This window comes from Oryza glaberrima, chromosome 7, assembly GCF_000147395.1.
Source record: "Oryza glaberrima chromosome 7, OglaRS2, whole genome shotgun sequence".
In the NCBI taxonomy this organism is placed as follows: domain Eukaryota; kingdom Viridiplantae; phylum Streptophyta; class Magnoliopsida; order Poales; family Poaceae; genus Oryza; species Oryza glaberrima.
The window spans coordinates 10,826,984-10,849,660 of record NC_068332.1 but is presented as its reverse complement, the minus strand read 5'-3'; the positions used below and the strand labels follow the sequence as shown (position 1 = coordinate 10,849,660).

Below are 22,677 nucleotides of genomic sequence, written 5' to 3'. Positions count from 1 at the left end.
GAGGTAGAGCAATCCCGATACAGTATAAACAAAAGTGGCTCACCTGAACACGATAATCAAAATGTTAACAATCTTATTTACAAAAGGAGTTAATCTGAATAACTTTTATTTTATCATGAAAGGGTAAAAACTGAGATATATTAATGTTGTAAACCTAAGGACTGATGGGCCATGGGGCCATTTGTACTGAATGTTATCAACCTCATTTAACTATTGATCAATTGTCTAACCCAGTAAAGCAATTCATAAGGCCTTTCCCGGTAAAGAAAAAAAATCATAAACCCTTCATCATGCTTTTACAAAAGATTGACGGCAGGGATACTTATGGGGAAAGAGGAGACATATTAGGGATGGGGTAGGGGTGGGGAAAGGGGTCTTGTACCTTTCGGCAGCAGTGGCTCTTGAGGCGGTAGCGGCGTCGCGTTGTCGGTTGTGGATGGCGGCACCCTCGGCCTCCACTGCCTCTACACGGAAGCTCAAATATTAAAGCTTCGGAGCTTTTAGAGTCCTAGATTCAGATCATGGCAGGATTTACAACTTGGTTGCACGAGTTTCATCAGTTGTTGACCTGAGAATTCACACATATTCAGATGGCACGTCTTTGTATATGTGATTAGCCAAATCCCATACTCCATAACCTTAATGGATAAGTTTGGCTTACATTGCTGATCAGATAGAGGGAAAAGAATAACATTTGCAGAACTAAATCCCAACAGTTTACACCCAATCACTAAGTAGAGAAGGAAATTTTAGCTATGGATCGAATCTGTCAATTTATTTCAGTAAAGTTTCTATTTGAGGTTGCTTAACAGAGTAAAAAAATGATATGAGAGACTACACTGAATGGACTGACGTAGACAGCAGGTGTACACAGAATATCGATTTGGCTTGGTGTAATTCGCCCTCAGGAAGCCAAACTACTGTGAAACAAACACACCGTGAAACAAACTGATTTCTTTTGTGAAACAATCTATTTAATTCTCATATGAAGTCCATCGCATACACACACCATGTCACATTAAAAATTATTATATCATAACACAAAATCAGGAAAGAATCTTTTAGAAGTAAAAACTCGACCTTATCGCGGGCGGCGGCAGCGATGAGGTTCATAACACAAAATCAAGAAAGAATATTTCAGAGGTAAAAACTCGACCTTATCGCGGGCGGTGGCAGCGGTGAGGTTCATAACACAAAATCAAGAAATAATCTTTTAGAGGTAAAAAGTCGACCTTATCGCGAGCGGTGGCAGCAGTGAGGTGCGTGAGATCGTGGGCGGCGACGATTGGATGCCAAGTCCGGAGTATATGATATGGAACCCTATAAAAACATGTAAGGGTTCATTAGTAGCTTCATCCAACCAGTTCTATTTGAATTTAAAACAAACAAGTGTACTGTGCACTTTGCAACTCGCCTATAGTGTGCATTGATTTAATATCTGCCAATATTGCTCTAATTTTGGAGGTGTAGAAACTGTTACCTGCAGTAATTTGAATGATTCACAAAGGAGAGCATTTTCTCACATGGCTAAAATGATGTATAGGAACAGGTTGACTTGTATTTAATCCAAAAGGGAAGAATCAGTAAAAATAAACCATTCAGGCAAATAGACAGAACTGTCTTTTTCTTTTTTTGAAAGTGACAGAACCAAGTTGGGAAACACAATTCTACTCTGATTCGAGTCAAGCTTAATGAAAGACCTGATCATGCCGTGGTTTGTCAAGGGTTAAACAACCAAAGCTAAAAATCAGCACACAAATTTCCTTTACCAAAAGTACATATGAACGTCAAGCACCGGGTAGAGCTATCAATCATGTGCATGGCAAAATTTGGATGTCTGACGATAATAATATGCTTGGGAAAGGATCAGCATGCCCAATCATACATATGGTCCAGCAAGTCATATAAGTTATTTTATAAGATTACAAGTTTCTACAGATTATATGATTTATTATCACGAGTAAAGCAGCACAAATTGTTCTTTTGGAATTTATAAGCTGACATGTCATCCTATTTTTTAGCATTTGTCTGACAAATAGTTTCAATACATTAGAATGCATACCATCGAATCTTCACTATCCAGTCCACCAAATTCCAAAATTCTAAATATTGTTCTTTAAAAAAATTCATTTTCTTTAAAACAATGATGTTGATAAAAAAAAATGGGGGAGGGAAGGGAGGGATCTGGCAGCCAGGGACAACAAGATCGGTGGCGGGTATCGATGGCGACGGCGGTGGGGAGGGAGCTGGTGGAGGAGGACAGCATGGGCAACGGGGAGGATCGATGGCGGCGGTAGTGGGGGAGGGATCTGGTGGAAGGGCGGTGAAAGGCGTGCGGGCGCGCGGAAGGGCGAAGAGACGCGGATCATTATAGTGCTGGCTAGTTTAACCACAAATAAGCGTGCAATATCAGGAAATAATGTTCAATCAGTATAGTGTTGGCTAGTTGTAGTTAAATAAAAAAGTTTACATATGGAACGAATCTGCCATTTTTTCAGTAAAGCTTCCATTTTTCTACTTTTCAGTCCATACTTTCACCCAAATTCACTTTTATTTTCCTATTTTGAAGAAATTTACCTCATTGACATCTTTATACCTACAGAACATTTCAAGAAATCTACCTCTCATTTCAGTCTTTATAAAATATATATCTCCCAATAGCAATTATGTACTGAGAACCACAAAACAAGAGGTTACTTGGGTTTATTTTTAGTTTCATTAAAAATGATGGTGAGCATGGGAACCACTACCTATCATGTGTTTGTGTTCAACATAAATGTACCAAGTTTCACCCTCGATGATTCAAAATACAATAGATAATACAATGATCTCAACCTGAAGTCGAAGTGCCTGGCTACTGGTGGATAGCCTCCAGGAATGCGAGTTGCGGTGTGGATGTGGACGATGAACGGAGGTCGAGGCTTGACAGTCAGTGGCAATCCAGAGGAGATCGGGCGGAGAAGTCAAGGATGATGGCGGTGATGTGGTCCTCGAAGTGGAGGCGCGGAGTAGATCGGCGATGCGGGTGGCAGCGCCGGTCGACCACGGATGAGATCGGCGAGGCCTTCGGGGGCGCAGGTTGGTGGTGGCGTGGAGATCGGGAGAAGGGCGGCGGTGTAGATCGGCAGCGACCGCGGAGGAGATCGGTGAGGCAGGTGTCGCTGGATTTGGTGGCGTTGATTTTGGCGGCGGCGGCGGAGAGGTGAGACCGTGAGAGCGAGGGGCGCGAGGCGCGATTGGGGGAGGGAGAGCGATCAGGGGAAGGGAGGCGCGATTGGGGGAGGGAGAGGAGCGACGGGGATAGGGAGGAGATCGCGATAGGGGTGGGGGTGGGCAGTTGCGGCCATCCGGATAGTGGGAGCACGGTGGGTGAGTATTGATCTAATTGGAAAAATATGACCGTTCCATGAAGGATGAAGGATGAAGTATGTAGGATGTAGGACTGATATTGGTGGATTATAGGGTAGATAAGTAGTGATAAATGTGGTCAGGAATCAAACAATCCCTAAATTCAATCGCTTATGATTTTCAATAATTATCACAAACTCAGTTTTGTTCGTAGACCGATAGCAGAGTTTAATGAGGAGCCCGTACCTTGCCGAAATTTCTGAAACTGTGTCCTTTGGCGCTGCACGTTCATACACCGTACCAAACCTTTTCTCCTTAGCCGGCCGGCCATTTCCCCAGTCCAGAAAAGCACGCCACGCGACGACCTAAAACAAAAAACAAATGAAAAGCGAGCCGCCACCAACTCCAAAACCAAACCCCACCCCCCCACCCGACGCCACGCCCAAATCAAACACTACTCCTAGTCCATATCCCCCACACCCATATCCCCCCACGCACAACGGGCGACACGACGATTCCCGGCGCCCGCCGAGGCTGACCCGACGGACCGACCGGCCGATCCATCCACGCCGCCGACGATGGTGGACCCCGCGCCGCGGCGGCGTCGACCCGCGGCGGGCGGCGGAGGAGGAGGCGCCGTGGAGGCCGCGCTCGTGCTGCTCGCCCTGGCGGCGCTCTACGGCGCCATGTCCCTCGTCGCCTACCGCGTCATCCACATGCACCACGTCGCCCCCCTGGGCGCCGACGCACCGCTCGGGGACTTCTCCGAGGGACGCGTGCTCCACCACCTCCGCCGCCTCTCCGTCGACATCCCCGGCCGCCAGGTCCCGCCTCCTCCTCCTCCCGCGTCCTTCGCTGGCTATGGCTTGTGCGTGATGGGTGTAGTTGCTGTGTCGTCGTCGTTGTTGTTGCAGGAGGGGAGCCCGGGGCTGGAGGCCGCGGCGCGGTACATCAAGGGGCAGCTCGAGGAGCTCGCCGCGCGCGCGGGGCCGGAGTACAGGTGAATATGGGAGAAACCCCCTTGTCCCTGGCTTCCTTTTCTTCTCCGCATGTTTGTGCGATGACTAAATCGCCAACGAAGTATTTGTGGAATTGTGGGAATGGCTGCTAGCTTTAGCGATTATTTTTTTTTCTCTTCTTTTGGGTGGGTGGGGGGTTGATATTTGATTGCAAGCGATATGATGATTTCTAGTATTCTAGGATGTGCGTTCATGGGCCACTGCCGCACTGGGGCCGTGCTTGGGCATGCACCTTGACATGGCATCAATTAATGTTGCGATGAGAGCGCTTTGCCTTTTAGCCTTTAAGCATTAGAATGAAATGATACCTGTATCTGGACCTCATTTTGTCTGTCACTCTGTGGGACAGCGGGAGGCTGAGGCGATTTGTCCTGGAACAGAAAAGTACGGAAATATGTGGTCCAAGTATAGCAAAACTAATAGTTGGTCCAAATTCATTCTGGCTTGAGTTAATGGCCTGCTGTAGAAATGCTGGCAGCTTTTGCCATCCTTTTGTCATTGGTTTTGCCACATTGGACCACACCTAGCAATGGCTTGTATCTTGGGTGATGTATCTTAAATAGACTTATCTTGGCCTTCTGGCCAATGGAAGTGGTACTTTACAGTTCTAGGTGGCCTGTTCATTTACTGTCCATGTCCAAAGTAAACCCTCCAGTTCCAGTGTAGTAAGTAGTATTAGACAATGAATTAATGATGAATCCATTATTCTGACCATCTGAGGTCAAATAATATCAGGAAAACTATGGGTTTCTTCTTTGTGAATTTCTGAAAGCATGTTAGATTCATCTACCCTGATATGTCACATGCTAACACCAAAGATTCATATAGCTTCAAAGTTCATTTAGTTAGTCATGCAGTTATTCCTGATTTACATGTTTCAACCACTGGAAAAAAGCAATCTGGTGTAGAATCTATGCAGCTGTAAGAATAGGTTCTATTTGATTTGTTTTTCTATCTCTGTCATCATCTATTGACTTTACCTTTTTCTTTTGCTCACAGAATAGAGGTTGAGGAATCACTTGTTAGTGGCTCGTTCAGCATGAGGTTTTTGCGCCACAGAGTAACTCTAACATACAGGAATCACAAGAATATTGTTATGAGGTACATAAAAAATCACAATTTTATTTTCTCCAAAGTTAAAACATTATTTCCTTTTAGTATCAAGACCTATATGCAAAACTATGGATATGATCATATGAATTCAATCAAACATAAAAGTATTGAATCACAGTCACATCTTCGCTTAGCAGTTCTTACATGATGTTCAATATTTATGTCTGTAATTCTGTATGGTCATCTTCTTCTGGGACAGTCTGGACAAAAACCCAGGGGTTTAACATAAACATTTAACAGGAAGTCAGGAACCACAGCATGGTTCAATATTTATTTATCAAAACATTTGTTCAACCAATAGACTACGCTTGTGCAAGTGAACCAATGAACAGTCCGCAGGTTCATTTACTGGTCTGTTTTTTCAAATAACTACTACTTTTTTAATATATGATGTTGTTGACTTTTGGGCACACGTTTGAGCATTCATCTTATTAAAAAAACTATGTAAGTATCATTTATTTTGTTGTGATTTGTTTTATCATCAAAGATACTTTAAGCATGACTTAATATTTTTGCATATTTGCACTAAATTTTTAAATAAGATGATTGGTCAAACGTATGTCCAAAAGTCAATGGTGTCACATATTTAGAAACATGGGGAGTACAATTTTGTCTTTCAGTAGGTATCCCACATCATAGATATCTAGGTAAACCTAGTTTATGTGGATGGTCCCCTTGGGCCATGGTTTACTTGTCCACACTCCAAACTCTTCTAAATTTCCTTTGAGATATTGAAACAACACCTCTGACATGCATGGGCCACTTGGACTTGGGCCCATGTGTTCAAAACGCCTTCTGTTTAATATGCCAATCTTACTTTATTGGTTTTGGACATCATTTTCATGTGAAGTGTAATTTAAACAAATTATCATCTAAGATACAATAATTAATTACAGGATTTCATCAAATGTTTCAGAAGATCAGGATCTAGCCTTCTTGGTGAATGGACATTTTGACAGTCCACTTGGATCTCCTGGTGCAGCTGACTGTGGTTCTTGTGTTGGTCAGTACAATGTTTATTTTGCTAGAACAAATGTGATTCTTAGTAAGCAGCCTATCATTAGGCATGATGTATATTTGGAATATTTCTTGTTCAGCATCTATGCTTGAGTTATCAAGGCTCATCATTGATTCTGGGTGGGTTCCTTCTCAACCGGTGATTTTTCTATTCAACGGAGCTGAAGAACTTTTCCTTTTGGTACGTGATTTTCAACTATCACCTAAATATTAGATTATATGTGCAAAGTCTATATATGATTCATAAATGGAAAATATTTTTTGTTCCTTTTTTGTTCTGTGAAAAGATGTCCTGTGATTGCTTAGCTGAATGGTATTTGAAACGGTCCATACAAAGATGCTGATTTTTAATTTTCTGCACCTTAGTCTAGAGCTAAGTTTGGTCCAATAGCAGGCTAAATGTCACTTTTGATCCTCGTATAGTTGATCGTTTTTTATCAGTTCATCTATCACAGATAAGGAACACATGAAACATTCTGTAAAAGTTTGTGTTGTGTGGTGCCATGACCTATCTTCAGTTCTTTTTACTCCTGTTATAATCAATATAAAATGGGTAACTTTCCTATCCATATGTTTCCAAAAACAAAACAACCTTTTTCTATCTATGGGTTAGTAATTATAAAAAGTTGATAAAAGAAAACGAAGAATACTTGTGTCATTTTGATATCTGTTAATTGTTCATGGAATTTACCCAATTAAGGAACTTACCAGCTCATACCCGATTGCTTCTTACTCAGGGTTCACATGGTTTCATAAAGACACATAAATGGAACAACACGATTGGTGCCTTTATTAATATCGAAGCTTCTGGAAGCGGCGGTGCTGGTATTTTTTCATACTAATATGTTATTTAGTAGTATGGATTGTGTTTTTGTGCAAGAACTCGGTGAAAAATCTAAAATACAAGGTTTTATCTCATCTGATAGTCTTATTAAATGCTATTCTTCTGATAATTTTATTGCTTAATATTGGTTCTATGTCAATAAACCCTATTACTTTGGATGTATACATCAGTAATTCAGTAGGTGATACTTAGTAAATGTTAGTTTCAGTTGATGCATTCTAAAATAGTAGATTGACTAGATATGAGGCTGCGGTCTATTAATGTCTCTGCTGTAACAACTATTCATCATTATTCTGCAGTCCTTGTTTACTGATGATTAATGACTGTTTAGTAGTTTAACTGCTGATTAATCGACTGGAGTTATTGTTTCATGTTGCATCTATAGTGATATATTCTCTGTACAAATGGTCCATTACATCCTTGAACAAATTAGCCTATTCACTTGGGTGCTCTCAGTAAAGTTTTTGGGTGCTATTTTTTTTTCTTGAATACGCGAGAGAGTTGTGTATTACTCCATTTCATTAAGAGAAGGAAAACATGGGGAGGAAAGCAAAAGCCCTCCACCCCTCCCTCACCCTTCAGACTTACATGACTTATGTTTAAATGAAAAACAAAAAGCGACCTCACCATTGGGTTACGGCATCTTATTTTAAGAATCCTAGTTGCATGAGACCTTTTGTTATGTTCATAGGTAACCTCATATTGTTTTTAAAACCCAAAAAAGTATGAACCAGCCCCATTGCATGTATTCAAACTAGTTGCATGCACTAACGGTTCTCAACATGAAGTACAGGGAACACCAGTGCTTTAAGAACATGAAGTATAGAGTAGATGTTAAAACACCAGTGATTTATGTCTATGATAACTCCAAACTCCAGCAATCATAATTACTTTGAATATCCTTATTGTTAATTGACTTATATATGTTGATTAAACTCTGAAATCTGATCCAGACCATTTTTCTTATGGTGACCAGATTTAGTTTGTCAATCTGGACCTGGATCTTGGCCTTCTCGTATTTATGCTCAGACTGCGAAGTATCCTATGGCAAACAGTGTTGCTCAGGTTCTTTCTCGTGAACTTCAATTCCTTGTGTGAATTCTGGAGAACTGTTTACTTTATTACTTTTTCAAAAAATCATTTACTTGTTTTATATTAGTTGAGTGGTACCATGGGCCTGTTTGATTTGGCTTCAGATAAACAATAAATTCAAGGTAGCTTATTATTGTGTTTATAAGCCCTCTGCTAACTACTACTGTAGCAGGAAGATTTTTATTTTATGGACTTTTAAGCACTGGAGACACACACAAGTTGTATTTTCATAATTTCAACCCCCCCCCCCTTAAACCCTTAAATTTACTTTTAAATTAACCCTTACAATGGCATAGAAATACTGGCAAAATTTGCATTTATAAATGTTGATTTATGCCATGCCAGCGCAAATATATTCCATGTTTTACAGACACATGCCATTAGGATTAGGGAATGTTCCATGCACTGAAGCAAGAAGGAAAAATAAACAATACTCCCTCTGTTTCATATTATAAGTCGTTTGACATTTTTCCTAGTAAAACTTCTTCAAGTTTGACCAAGTTTATAAAAAAAAATCTATTACGGAGTAGTATTTTCAAAATATATTCGATGTTAGATTTAATGAAACTTATTTGATATTTGCTAAATTTTTCTATAATCTTGGTCAAACTTTACAAAGTTTGACTAGTAAAAAAGTCAAACGACTTATAATATGAAACGGAGGGAGTACAAATTTGTTCAAATGCAGATTGTTCATTTGTAATGCGTTCTTTGGTTATTCCAACTTCCTTGTATATGGACTGTTGAGTAATCATTGTGTCAAATATGTTCGCTATGTTAATATTTGAGTAACCAGTTATTTGACAATGGCAAAACATAAGTATCGGTCCAAATGCCCAGTCAGTAGGAGCTAAGCAACATTTATTTAGATTTGTAGAACAGTCCTGTTATGTGATCTAAATGATATTTTACTGCCAATTGATTTCTAAACGTAAAATATAATCAAAGAGGCCTCTCGCGATAGCGCTATCGCGCGACGCTGAGACAGCCGTCCATCCTGCGCGCGTGGCGACATGGCGTCCATCCACCGCCGCTCCACGTTAACTAATCAGCGAGGCCTACTGAGCCATTACTCTACTAAAAATATACTGCTAGTCCATCAAGCAAATAGGAACCACCTATGCTTCAAATAAAATTTTCTCTTAAACTACTCATCCGATCTACGATCCGATTACACCATTGTGTTTGTAACAATTAAATCTTTATAACAAGATCTCACATGATTATATTTTGATGAAAAATTACAAATTATACTTTTATAATATATCTAAATTACTTTTAGATTTCACTAAATTACTTCTTAGACATATAAAAGTAAATTCAATAAAGTCTAAAAGTAGTTTACATATATTATAAAAGTATCTTAAAACAAAAAGAAAGTAACTTCGTCACGACATTAGAAATAAATTTGTTGTAGGGATATAAATATGACTCTATCTAGAAATTAAATTTAATCAGCACAGATCAGCACAAGTACGTTTAACAATTTTTAAAAGTAACTTTAATGTTAATTGGAAGTAACTTTTGCATGGTTCTGAAGTAACTTTCTATAAATATGTTTTAAGCACTGATTGTTTTTTCCCTTTCACTTTTGTTTTTCATGTAGTATGAGAAAAGAAGGTAAAACCTTTGATGGATTGTAAATAACATTGATGAAGTAACTAATGAGAATTAATCATGTATAAGATGTAAAAGTTACTTCCTGATAACATGAAGTTACTTCATAACATGTAATAAATTACTTTTAAATTAATAAAATGTTTAAATATATTCAATATGGATCTCGTTTTGTCACATATTTTGAGTGGAGTACAATAATGCAAATAGATCTTAAAAACAATATGTGATTTAAAAAATATAAGTAATTAAAGAGGTTAAAAAAAGACACACACTATTATATATTTACATATAAAATTTCTCCCAGTTTGCTGTTGGGTGGCTGTGATACCTGATGGGATAGCCCGACACCAAAATGCATGCGTGGTGCCCTTTTTGGAAAGACTCACAGGAGGCTACGTGTGGTGATGTAACACACGGAAGGAGTACGGTTCAATTTATAGAAAGAGGTGGAGTCACGCGTTTGGACTAACGCGCTACCACGCACGATGTAGCCGCGTCCATTTCTAAAATATGTTTAACAAAAATCTAGTTTTCGTAAAACCAAAGATCCAAACAACCCTTCTGCCATCTGGTGTCCCTCCAATGGATGATTGCTCTGCCTATGTATTGTACACTACACTTGCTGATTGGTGCACACTTTTGATGGATCTGGAATTTCTGGATAACTCGTGCTTTTGAGCTTTCATATACAATGCAGAGTTGGCTGTGGATATGTGTTGCGACCAGTCAATTTTACTTTGTGTAAACTTGTACCTTCTAAATTTTGATTGTACTTCCTATATACAGGATATGTTTGGAATAATCCCAGGTGATACAGATTATAGGATATTTGCTGAAGACATTACAAACATTCCAGGACTTGATATTATCTTTGTTCTGGGTGGTTATTTTTACCATACTTCATATGATACTGTGGAAAACTTGCTGTATGTACTAAACTATGCCATGATAAAATTTCCAGTATTTCACATGAAATAGTATAATTATGGAATCCCATGTTCTCTTTCAGTCCTGGAAGTATTCAAGCACGTGGAGAAAATTTATTCAACCTTGTGAAGGCTTTTACAAATTCTCCCATGCTGTTGAAAGAGAATAAGCTATCTAATGAAGCTGCTATGCCTATAAAGGATGATTTGAGAGCTATCTTTTTTGATTACTTGACTTGGTTCATGGTATGCTGACTTTGTATTTTTGAAATTTGCAGGATGACAAGTGTGACTAGCTACTATATGCTGTATTGAAAGATAAATGTGCCATTTTTTCTTTCATTTTTTTGTGACTAAAATAACATCCTTCGTTTTTAAAATCCAGGTTATTTATCCCCGTGGTGTCTCTTTGGTTCTCCACAGTCTTCCAGTAGCCATTTTCCTGCTTGCACCACTATTCCTGACGTCTCCAAACATTACCTTGATGTCATGGTCTCTGACTGTTCTGGATTTAATGAGAGGTATGTTGATGCAAATATATTCTGATTTCTGAAAATGGTATGTATTATGCTTTCCTTAGTACTTACGAGAATACTGCAACTCGGATGGTGTATTTACGTTGGTGATCATTAGCAAAGTTGGGTCATAACCATGCTGGGACTTATTTCAACTTGGACATGCTTGCCTGTGCTTCATTTTTGCTTCCATTATGCTCCGGACTTTCAGAGGGCAAGAATTTGCAGATTGTATTTCTTTAATCTTTGAAATAAGAGTAATAATATACCATACTTTGTCAACAATACCTATGCAGACCATCAACATATTTTTTTAATACAATGTGAAACCATATTTGTAGATTCATCTTGAGAAATACTTATATAGTGTAATTGTATTTGTTTTGACAAATATCTCATTTTGGAAATGAGTGGTCAAAGTTATGTTTGCAGGGTGAGTTTTGGCCCAGTAGGCCAATATTAGAAGACATTAAATACACGATTTTAAAGTTGATGGTGCATTTTGTACTTTCACGATAGTTAGGGAGCATAAAATGGATTTATTCCTTGTAATAAAGTACAAGTGTTTCAAACCTTTTTATGCTATGAAGATGATCTTTTATCGATTGATATGTATAGGATTTTTTTAGTCTTATACTAGTAGTCATTGTAGTTATAAGTTTGGTCAAGATATAGAGGCAGGTTTTTGCACATTATGTAAAGAAACTAATTTTCTGCAAAATATGCATGTATAACCTTGTTTTTGGGGTTAGATGAGGCTGAAACTTGGTCAATTTTTGCATTTCTAATTCTGATTGCTTGGTAAAACAATTTTAGGCAAAAATAATGATACAGTGGAGATATTTACCTTTTCTGTGTTTTGCTCATTCATGCTAACTACTTGTCCCATCAATCACCTCTCGTTCAAATTTCTCCTCATTTACCCCCAACTACCCTCCCACTCCCAAGTCCCAACTACCCCTCATTTAATGAGGGGAACTATAGCCTTTTTTCTCAAACCTTAATATCTGCTAAACAACATAGAAATGCTTATATTTGGGAACAAAGGGGGTAGATATGAGTAAAATAGTATTTTTCTGCTAGGCAATTTTATGCCCCCTCCATCCCAAAATATAAGAACCTAGGACCGGATGGGACACATCCTACCACGAATCTAGAAGGGAGTACTATACTTTGCGTACTGTATCAGCTGGCTAACCGTAATATTGTCTCGCATGTGCTCGCAGGAATGCTGCTTCATGCATTTGGTGCCATCCTTGCAATAGTCATTCCTGCTGTGGCTGCAGCTGTAAGATTGCTATTCATGAAAAATGCAATGAATTGGTAATGAAAATCTCTCTATATTGTATGTAATGTTTGTTCGTTTTAGCGGTTATTTGAATTCCCTCTGCGAACAATTTATTAACTGCTAAAGGTGAGCTATGCATTCCCATCATAGAAAGTAAGATTTCGATAGCTATACTGCTATTTATTGAAGTATCTCATCCTTCTCCATAGCTCCATATTTAAATTTGTTACTAACATGAATACATGATAAGCTACTGTTAGTCGCATCACTACTAGACGGTGGTGAAGCCAGGATTTCACCAAGGGGTTGCAGAGTTAAGTGTCATAACCTACCTAAATACTGAAATTGTTCTGAACTTCTAATGACTACTACCATGGTCAATGGGATGGCCTAGCTAGCGTCACATTTAAAAGGTATTAAAAAAATCTAAAGCTCGACACTTGCAAATAAAGTTGGGTTACACACTTATACTAGACAAGATAATTGTAAAATGCGAATGAGAAAGTCTGAAGTCTTAAGTCCAGAGAAGCATTACATCATGGATTTTAGGATTTTTGGTTGTCAATTGATCGGCTGAGTCCAGTGACTGAGTGCCTGGCTGTGGTTTGAAGTCCTCGAGATGAGTGGCTGAGCACCATTGGCTGACCAGTGGGCCTGTGCTTACACTGATGTTTACATTGATGCCAACGGTGCCCCTTGCTATGATGCACAAACCACTACCAGTGCAGGGGAGCAATGTTGAGAAGAACGTTATTTGGCTGTTGTGTGACACTGCAGGCCTGTGCTTTGCGGGCTTGGGTTAGCTGGTAGGAAATTGATCTGTCCAATGATGCACTCCCAGTAGGTTGGTGGGTTGGTTTAGCAGTAGACTGCAGTAGGCCACAGAGAGACGTGCCTTTTTTTGTTTTTCTTAGTTGGGCTATATATATACATGTATGCTATTGTCTGTATACATGTAATTTTCTCAGTTTGTCTTTTTGTAAAAGTTTTTGGGATGCAAGTGTCTGCCGTCCATCTACTCTAGACCCGCCACTACTATATAGACAGAGATGTCAGGAAAAGCCAGGAGGGGGCTAGCTGCAAGCAGAACAGATGTGACAGCAGAACAAAGTAGTGGATTAAAGAGATGAGTAGAAAGTAGAGTAGTGATCTGGCAATGGTGGAGACAGGCTGCTGGCTAACCAGCTGTTTTCTCTGGTTTGTCAAAAGTAAGGTGGTGAGGACCCAAGAAGATGAACACAATCTGTACTTGGAGGAGGCAGACTGACAGAGAACAAGTTTTCTTGGCAGCAGCATGTTGTGCTGCCATCATGCTGTTGCGCTGTTACTACTGACTAGGACATGTTGCGCTGTTGCTGTTGCTTGGCAACAAGTTTGCTTCACACCTGCTGCTCTGGGAGGGTGTTCGCAACAGGATGGGGACCTCTTGATCTGCTACTGCTTGGGTTTTTCATTTACTCCCTCTATCCCAAATATACCTTCAGCATGGGTATTAAGGAGAGAGTAAGAAGACCTGGTTGCCTCCTCGAGTGGGTGAGGTGTAGACCTGGACTAGGTAGGGCTATAATAAAGCCAAGGGGTAGTATGGGTAGCTTAGTGGTAAAAGTCACCTTTTACAAGTACTAGGTTGCTATATTTGGGGCAAAATTTGAACTCTAGACATTGTTATATTGTGGGACAGGAGGGGGTAGCAGTTATTACCTCTCTGATATGATTCTGACCGCAGGCCATCTAGTCAGGCATCTATCCATCTTCGTTTAGCCACACTGACATGATTGGCTAGGCTTCAAAATTGCAGGCTCACAAGACGTGTGCTAATAGGATACCTATTTATGGTTACTGGATTACTTATAGCATTTATCGAATCCCTACCATAATACAAAAGACCCTCTTACCGGAATTTTTTTAATTTTTTGAACCTTTTTAATTTTTAATTTTAAAACTAAACCCTTTCAAAACTTATTTCCAAAATCTAAACCTTTTGGCCACGCCAGCCCGCCTGGCATGAAAAAACAACACTGGCACGCCACCTGCAGCGGGTGTGACAGTTTTGTCCTACCACGCCAGTGAGAGCGGCGTGGCCAAATAATGTTGTCAGGCCAGCGGAAGCGGCGTGACAGTATTGTTTTGCCACGCCAGTTTGGCTGGCGTGGCCAAAAGGATCAGATCTTGAAAATAAATTTTGGATGTGTTTATTTTTAAAAGTAGAAATTAAAAAGGTTCAAAAAGTAAAAAAAAAATCCCTTACCGCTGGTTCAACCAATTGAAAGTACAAAATAAAATGCGTATGCTATATATTTTGTTCAAGTCGCACACAAAAAAATGGTGTGATGGCCAACCGAGGCGCTATTGATTGTTAGACTTGGGTTCAAACTTCAAACCCCTTCCACATGTTTTTGCGAGTATTTTCTCTAGTGTTCTCTGTGGGCCTCCAAAGGAGTGTGTTGGGCCCCCAAATTGCAGGCTCACATGCCATTTACTGACTGGGTACCAATTATTGTTACTAGATTACTTAATAGAATTGACTGAATCCATACCATAGTACAAAAGGCTGTCTTACCGCTGCTTCAACCAATTGAACTGTGGTACCAAAAGAAAAACTATGTAGACCATATATTCCCTTCAAGTCGCACAAAAAAGAAATGGTGGGATGGCCAACCAAGGTGCTATTTATCCTGTGGACTTGGGGTTCAAACTTCAAACCCCTTGCGCGCATGTTTTTGGGAGTACTTTTCTGGTGATGTATTTGCTAAATCACACAGTTCATGACCAATTTTTGGCCTTCCAATCCTTTTTTGCCAACAGTTGTCAGTTTTCTGTGGTCAAACCAGTGGCCTGGAGTCATGCATAATCGTATTGCATTGGCAAATGAGTTGAGTTACACAATCTTTCTACCTAAATAATTTTAGTTGAACACGTGTCTGAACACATGTTATCTGGAATTCCTCTTTTCTTTGTGCTACTTCCTGAAAATCTTTGAAATGAATTGCTCATGTTTATTCTATTTAGGTAAAAGTACATCCAATCAAATATGTGCTTATATTGTTCTTTGTTATGTGCATGCAGGTTTGCTCACCCTTATTTGGCATTCCTTATGTTTGTTCCAACTTCATTAGCTGGTCTATTTCTCCCGAGGATTGTATGGGTAATTTTTTTTCTTATTCATTGCAAGTAGTCAAGTGCCCATTGTTATTAGTTTCCCCTTCTTTTCTGCATGATTGAAAATGTAGTAGTTTTGGAAGTTAAGTTTCTTTTGAGAATATAAAGAAAGGGTTCAGCTATATGGATTTATATGTAATATTTGTTCCAATAGAAAATTCGCGGTGTATTCCCTTTGTTTATATCTGTTTGTTTTGCATCCAGTGAAACTGAAATGTAAGAGACTAATATTTTTATAATTGTTTGTTCAATTCTAGGGATTATCAGAGCAAGCACATTTTTGGGGTGCTTTCGGGCTCTATTCCTTAATAACTTTGGTAAGTTCTGAACATCTTTTGCCTCCTTATATGCTTACATAGCACTGTTACACAACATTTTCTTGTATGGTAAATCAGTCTCACGTTTGAAGTGATATAAAAAGTCATAATATTCTTCATGTATATAGCCACATCAGTTCAGCCATGAATATACATGAAAAGGCCACAATTTTACATATTCAAATTTAATCGCTTTTGTCATATATATTTTAACTTCTGCTCTTTTTTTTTCTGCACATTATTTTGTATCAATTAGTTTCCTGGGAATGCTTGCTTTGTGCTTAGGCTATTTTGGTTTTGTGCAGGTTTACATGCTAGCTGGCCTGAGTGGAGGTTTTCTAACATTCTTCATTTCCATGTCGATGCTTCTTGGGCGTTTTATCTGTAGCATTAGTCGGAAACATTGGAACAAACAATCACCAAAGTAACCATGCTATCTTACACTGATTGACTCTTAATTGACTTGTTATGTTTATCACAATAGAAATGTAAATAATCCTAAAGGTTTCTGTATCTTTACTTCATCATAACACGGCAGCATCAATCATACGTGCTACCTCTGTCCCAAAAAGAGTTCATTATTCTACAGAATCTCGACAAGTGGGTGCCCAGATTCGTGTAGAAATGTGAACTCTTTTTGGGACAGATGTTAATCTTATTTGAATTTGTGTTAATGCATCATTGCATCGTAACTGAATACTTGAAAATAAGAATAGCACTAGCCTAGCTGGCATGCAGTTTTCTTGAAACGAAATGCCATAAAAAGGATTTAGCCACTCATCATGATTTGTTTTATGAAGAGTCATGGGCTTTGGTACAGTAGGGTTACCTATAATAGGACTGTAGGTGGTTCCGAAGTCAATGATGTCTAGGACTTCTTTTCTCCGTCCTGAAACTTTCTAGGAACATGTCAATCCTGAAGATTGATGGTGAGCGGAGTTGCTTGATTGGTTCTGAAGAACTTGTCAAATAGACTTGAAATAGCTTTTTTTTTTAAAAAAAAATCGATTAGCACATGACCCACTTTGTAATTATTGATAGTTGTAGACCAAATATAATACCTCAGCCCATTAGGGGGGGCGCCAATGTAGCCCATGTTGCTTAGTGTGGTCAGATTAGTCTCATAAAACGGCATATGAACCCATGTGTGCACCTCTGGTTAATCTTTTTACATGAATCAAGCACAGAAAGCATAGGTTAGATGTTGTGTATATCTTCAACTTACACTGTAATTTATTTCTCAACTTATCCAATTATTAATGCTTGAACTAATGATGTACAGGTTGTTGGTTGGTTATGTGGTACCTATGATCCCATGTCTCCTTTATTGTCTTTACTATGGTGGTTTCCTTATCCAGTTCTTGATTGAGAAGATGGGAATGATGGGATCTCTCCCAAAACCATACGGTTTGTACCCTTCCTTGTTTGTGATTTCAGTTTGAATTTCTTGACCTACTTATGGCATTCAGACAATGTGGCTAGGCTAGGCAATATGATATTTGCATGAATTGGTTAGATGGCTGCCTACTGGTTTACTTTAATGGTATTGGAACTTTAGCTGATGTTAAAAACTTGAATTAAGTGTTGCCCATTTGCCATGCTATATAGATGGATATCATGGACAACTGAAATCAATTATTATTAACTAACGACAGCATGATTATAATATTCTTCTTGCAGGATATTTTGTAGCTGATGTCATTGTTGGGTCAGTAGTTGGATTGGTCGTGGGATGGTGTTTTGGTCCAGTAACACCTATTGCTAGTCGATGGCTGGCCAAAACCTCCATCCTCCATGGCTTGTTACAAGTTACAGTGGTTGGTTTGGCGATCTCATCACAGCTGTTTCCTTACAGCACTGGAGCACCTAAAAGAGTTGTTCTTCAACACACCTTTGTTACAGGTTTGTTGCTTTTGGGCTGCTGGAGTGGTGAAATCTATCCCTGTTGGGATAATTCAAATTGAAGTATTGAACCATTAGAAATGGAACGGACCCTTCATTTTCAAAGGCGTATTGCTTATGAAGATGCAGTTACTTAAATATTTGTTTGATCACTGGACTAACTTTTTGAATCAACTCTAAATAAATTCCCCTTGTTTATCAAGCCCTGGAACCAACTTTCATTTCTCTCCCATTCTATTAGTCTTTGAAAACCATTTTTTATTACCACATTATCTAAAACAGTTCATTTTCCATCATTGATAAATCATTTCCTTCGTTCTTTTTTAGATTTTGTTGAAACCTCCTATTGCTCTCAAACAGACGTCATTTAGGAATTTTAGGTAGTATTTCCGAAATAGCACATATTGAAAGTCATTAGAAATTTGATCTTTAATTGACTGAGTGGAATGGCCAGGGGCTATTAATTGGAGCAAATAGCATCCGAGAGGGTAGACATGTTAAAACTAGATTGTTAGCCCCTTGATCTTTTTCTTGGAAGTTAAAACAACATAAAAGAATAATGGAGAGAGTAACTCCATCCATTTCCATTTTATGGTTTACATATAAAAATTCTGTTATCTTCTGGACTCAGTATTCTTGCAACTTATTTGGCTGTAGAATGCTCTTAGTATTTTTCATCAATATTTATATTCTTAACATAAATGGCTATGTTGTGAGCAAAGAATTATCTCTGCTTAGGTCTATCCACCACATTGTTTATTTTTGGATTTGTCATAGCATTCCTCTTGAAAAATGTTCATTTTATGGATTTCAGATGCTAATAGTATTGTGGAGTCACACTATGGTTTCTCTGTGGTTGATGCTAATTCATTGGAGTTTCTTTTCAATAATGCGCCTGAGGCAGCAAAATGGCTGAAGGATAACTCACTATTATCTTTTGAAGAAAAGTATCACTCCGACAGAAGTTCATGGTTGGTAAGTGCCAACTAAGATAATTTAACATCCTGGCTAATTCTTGCTTGACCTCAACATGATGTGTCCTTGATGTCCTTCCTCCTATTGTGTTGATGCTTGCCCAAAAAAGAACTGCAGCAAACAATATTTCTTAGGTATTTACTTTTGGGAAGGTTCTAGATCATGCACCAAAGTAAGCATATTGTGCCTGTCATTTTTCTTTTTTGGGCACAATTATCATCACAAACATTGAAACAAGCTCATACCTGTGATGACATTTTTTGAGATTGGATTTTTTTTTTTTTTTGCCAGCTATATCACTTTTTGATTGGGGGTGTAATGGTCATTCTCTTCCAATGACAAACAAGATTGACACCAAGCATGAGTAGAATCACCACTCACTCGGAAAAGTCTAGTCTTACTGCTGCATGCCAGGCCCTTTGTTACATTTCATGAGGATGTGGGCATGACCACATGAGGGAACATTTTTGGAGTGTGACCAGGCCATGGCAACATGGAGATTGGAGATGGGGTGGAGTGGGAGAAAAGATAGGAAGGGTGCACTAGCACTCTACTAGATAGATTGGGAGGAGAGTGGCAAGCAGGATGAGGAAGGTCGACTGTGCGAGGTCTGAATATCTGATTAGTATGAGATAGATTTAGAAAGATCTTTTTGTTTTTTTGTACTGGGCAGATCATACATCAATCAAAATTAGAGGTCACTACTTAATACTCCCTCCGTCCCAAAATATAGTTACTTCTGGAGTTATTTACGGAGATTAAGGACAGAGGTTGTGACATCCCGGCCCAGGGCTTAATAGGATTAATAGAATACTCATACCAACAAGTTGCAACTTCTTTTCCGGAAGCCGATCTCTAAAGAACTCTGAGGTTAAGAGCAATTTAGGGATGGGTGACCGATCGGGAAATTCTTCCCGAGTGCGCACGAGTGAGGGGTCTGTGAGGGCAGTCTACTGCCAGATGTAAGTGGGCCCGGCCTGGGAGAGGCGGGACGTTGGAAGCCGATCTCTAAAGAACTTTGAGGTTAAGCGTGCTTGGTCTGGAGCAATTTAGGGATGGGTGACCGATCGGGAAATTCTTCCCGAGTGTGCATGAGTGAGGACAAAGTGTGCAGAAAAGACTTGTGTTGGTCTGTGAGGGCAGTCTATGACCTATAAAAAGCTGCCAGATGTAAGTGGGCCCGGCCTGGGAGAGGCGGGACATTACAGAGGTAGACTAGATTGCCCATTCATTTATTGTCCCAGTTGGTGGGAGGTGGATGGGGGTGGTGTAGATGAGGGGTGTTCCGGACATTTCATCATTACAAACATCTCTTGGTATTCTAGAAGTAGCTATATTTTGGGACAAATTTGAACACTCGAAGTAGCTATATTTTGGGATGGAGTACATAGAAGTAGCTATGGTTTGCATGGCTATACAGGTGATCACTCATTTATTCTGTTGTGCATAAATCGGAGTTTTTAGCTTCCTTAGTTCTCAGTATTTAGTTGACTTTCTTTATTTTTAGGCACTATATCCTGTCAATTTCTTGTTCTCTGGGAGCTTAAAGTTTCCTTCAGAAAATGAAGAGATTAGAAAACATTACCAGCATTTCCCCCAGATGGTTATTCAGAAGACCTCGAGTAATAATGGGCACCGGAGGATGCATCTTGAGCTTTCACTTGGGTAAGAATTTTATTACTATAGAACAAAATTTGCAATTTAATAAAGCTTCTAAGCTGTTTTTCATGTGTTGCATTTTGCTTTTGTTGTACGTGTCTCAGTTCATTATCGGAGATTTGGACCTCTGTGCTTAATATTACTGGACCACTATCAAATTGGTCCTTTTCTGATATGACACTTCCAGGTACTTAAACTAATTATTTCCTTCCATTTGTTTTTGGTTGTTCAGTTATAACATTCTAACACTTAATTTTGCTTGTCCTTATCAGATCCTCAAAGTTTTAGTGGCGGGCCACCATCATATATATGCAGACTTAGTGGAGAAAGCCACGAGAATTGGTCTTTCTGGTTGGAGGTAATGATCTCTGTCCCATGAGAACTATAGGAAGAACTAAATGGTATTTCCGTATTTGTTGGTTTGGTATTTAATCCCTTTTTTTTTCTTTTGTACGAGTACGGAACCCATAGCTACCTACATATGCCATTCAACTGCAATTTGTTTAACTTGCCAACCACCTTACTCTCCCATACCGAGGAGAAAAGAGTGGTTGATAGTGCTGTTGATTTCAGTGAGGCATAAATTACTATACAACTAGTCCTAATGAAGTTCAAACATAAATTACCTGCAAGTTACAATAGTCCCAATCAAGTTCATACTGGAAAACTGAGGAATTCATTCATTATTTTGGTTGACCTTCCGAATCACTCTGTTTCGCCGTACTACCAATTGATGAGCCATTCTATGCAACAGACTAAGATATTCATCGGTATACTCCATAGAAATTCAGTCCACTATATATAGAGGGGATAGTGAGAGTTCTCATATTAAGTTGTGCCATGGGTTATGGTAGAACGTTTCTTGTGGTTTTCTTAACTTCTTTTAAGAGGTGGGGATGTGCTTAGGTTTAGATGGTACACCAACAAACTCCCTCGTCATAGTAGTAAAAATAAATTAATTTCCATGAGAAATATCATGTGCTGATGTGACTCCATTGCAGAAGTCAACAATGTACTTGTTGCAATATTTTCACTGTACGCTTCTGTAATAATATAAAATTTTTAATATGATAGGGGTAGTCTGTGCCGTGCTGTCTGAATTCTATGATTAATGATACTATTGGTTGTGCCGTGCTTTTGTCAAAATCTGTCGTGTTTCCCATTGTTACCTATATATTTTCTTGAAATTTGGGATATTACACTCACTAATAATGTGTATCTTTACAGGCGAACTCTTCTGAACCTTTGAGAATCGATGTAGCTGTACTTGACCAGTATCTCCTTGATCGTACAAGGAAACTGAAGAGTCTCTTCCCAAGTTGGGCAGACATTACAGCCTTCACAACATTTTTCTCAACTTATCACTTATAAACTTTTGTACTGCGATGTGGAAAGATTGTAAATATGTTTATTTAGGAAAAACAAAAATTAAAACAGCCATTTTATATTGAGTTATGTGGTTCTTTTCTACCCCAATTGGCGTGTTTGTAATATATTTGTAACAATATATGCTTTAAGCCTGTAGATGTGGCTTCTGTTCATTTAGATTTTGCTACACGGTCGTCCGACATCAAATTGTAAATTTCTTCCAGATATATGCATTACCAAAACAGTAAATTTACTATCGCAGCACTTTCTAGTCTTTGACCCATTATTCTCTTGTTTTGGAATACGGAAAATATTCGTTATTTCATTCTAGAAGATATATAAAACGTAAATTTCTGTCTACACAGGAGTGACAACTTATGTGAATGAAAGAGGTCCTAATCTATTGGCTTGCAGACCAGTGCCGTGGCCGTTCCAGCATCCTCTTTGATCCCTCTCATGCCGTCTCTATCACATATTCATATGATTCAATGAAATAAAGTAATTTCAGTTGGAAG

The 22,677-nt window shown here is 39.0% G+C and overlaps 1 protein-coding gene and 1 long non-coding RNA gene across 3 annotated transcripts; one reads left to right on the top strand and one right to left on the bottom strand.

The window, feature by feature from the left end:
- Positions 1 to 299: 299 nt before the first annotated feature.
- LOC127780948 (uncharacterized) lies at positions 300 to 3,748 on the bottom strand. Its single transcript, XR_008018848.1, has 3 exons — positions 3,595 to 3,748; positions 1,233 to 1,320; positions 300 to 568 (listed from the first exon to the last, which is right to left on the bottom strand). It is a non-coding gene; the product is annotated as an uncharacterized LOC127780948 (long non-coding RNA).
- A 37-nt stretch (positions 3,749 to 3,785) lies between these two features.
- LOC127779032 (uncharacterized) lies at positions 3,786 to 22,411 on the top strand. 2 transcript variants are annotated; one of them, XM_052305707.1, is made up of 21 exons: positions 3,789 to 4,172; positions 4,263 to 4,348; positions 5,367 to 5,468; positions 6,377 to 6,483; positions 6,578 to 6,678; positions 7,235 to 7,322; positions 8,318 to 8,406; positions 10,840 to 10,979; positions 11,063 to 11,225; positions 11,365 to 11,500; positions 12,721 to 12,817; positions 15,849 to 15,927; positions 16,199 to 16,258; positions 16,564 to 16,682; positions 17,541 to 17,665; positions 17,939 to 18,160; positions 18,975 to 19,135; positions 20,643 to 20,800; positions 20,899 to 20,981; positions 21,067 to 21,152; positions 22,022 to 22,411. In XM_052305707.1, exons 1-21 carry the CDS (start codon positions 3,927 to 3,929, stop codon positions 22,163 to 22,165), a joined length of 2,592 nt encoding a protein of 863 aa, XP_052161667.1. In that variant the 5' UTR covers positions 3,789 to 3,926; the 3' UTR covers positions 22,166 to 22,411. The 2 variants fall into 2 exon arrangements, with proteins under 2 accessions (XP_052161668.1, XP_052161667.1); XM_052305708.1 differs by lacking the exons at positions 20,643 to 20,800; positions 20,899 to 20,981; positions 21,067 to 21,152; positions 22,022 to 22,411 and adding an exon at positions 19,427 to 19,742 and having other exon boundaries at positions 3,786 to 4,172.
- The last annotated feature ends 266 nt before the right edge of the window (positions 22,412 to 22,677 follow it).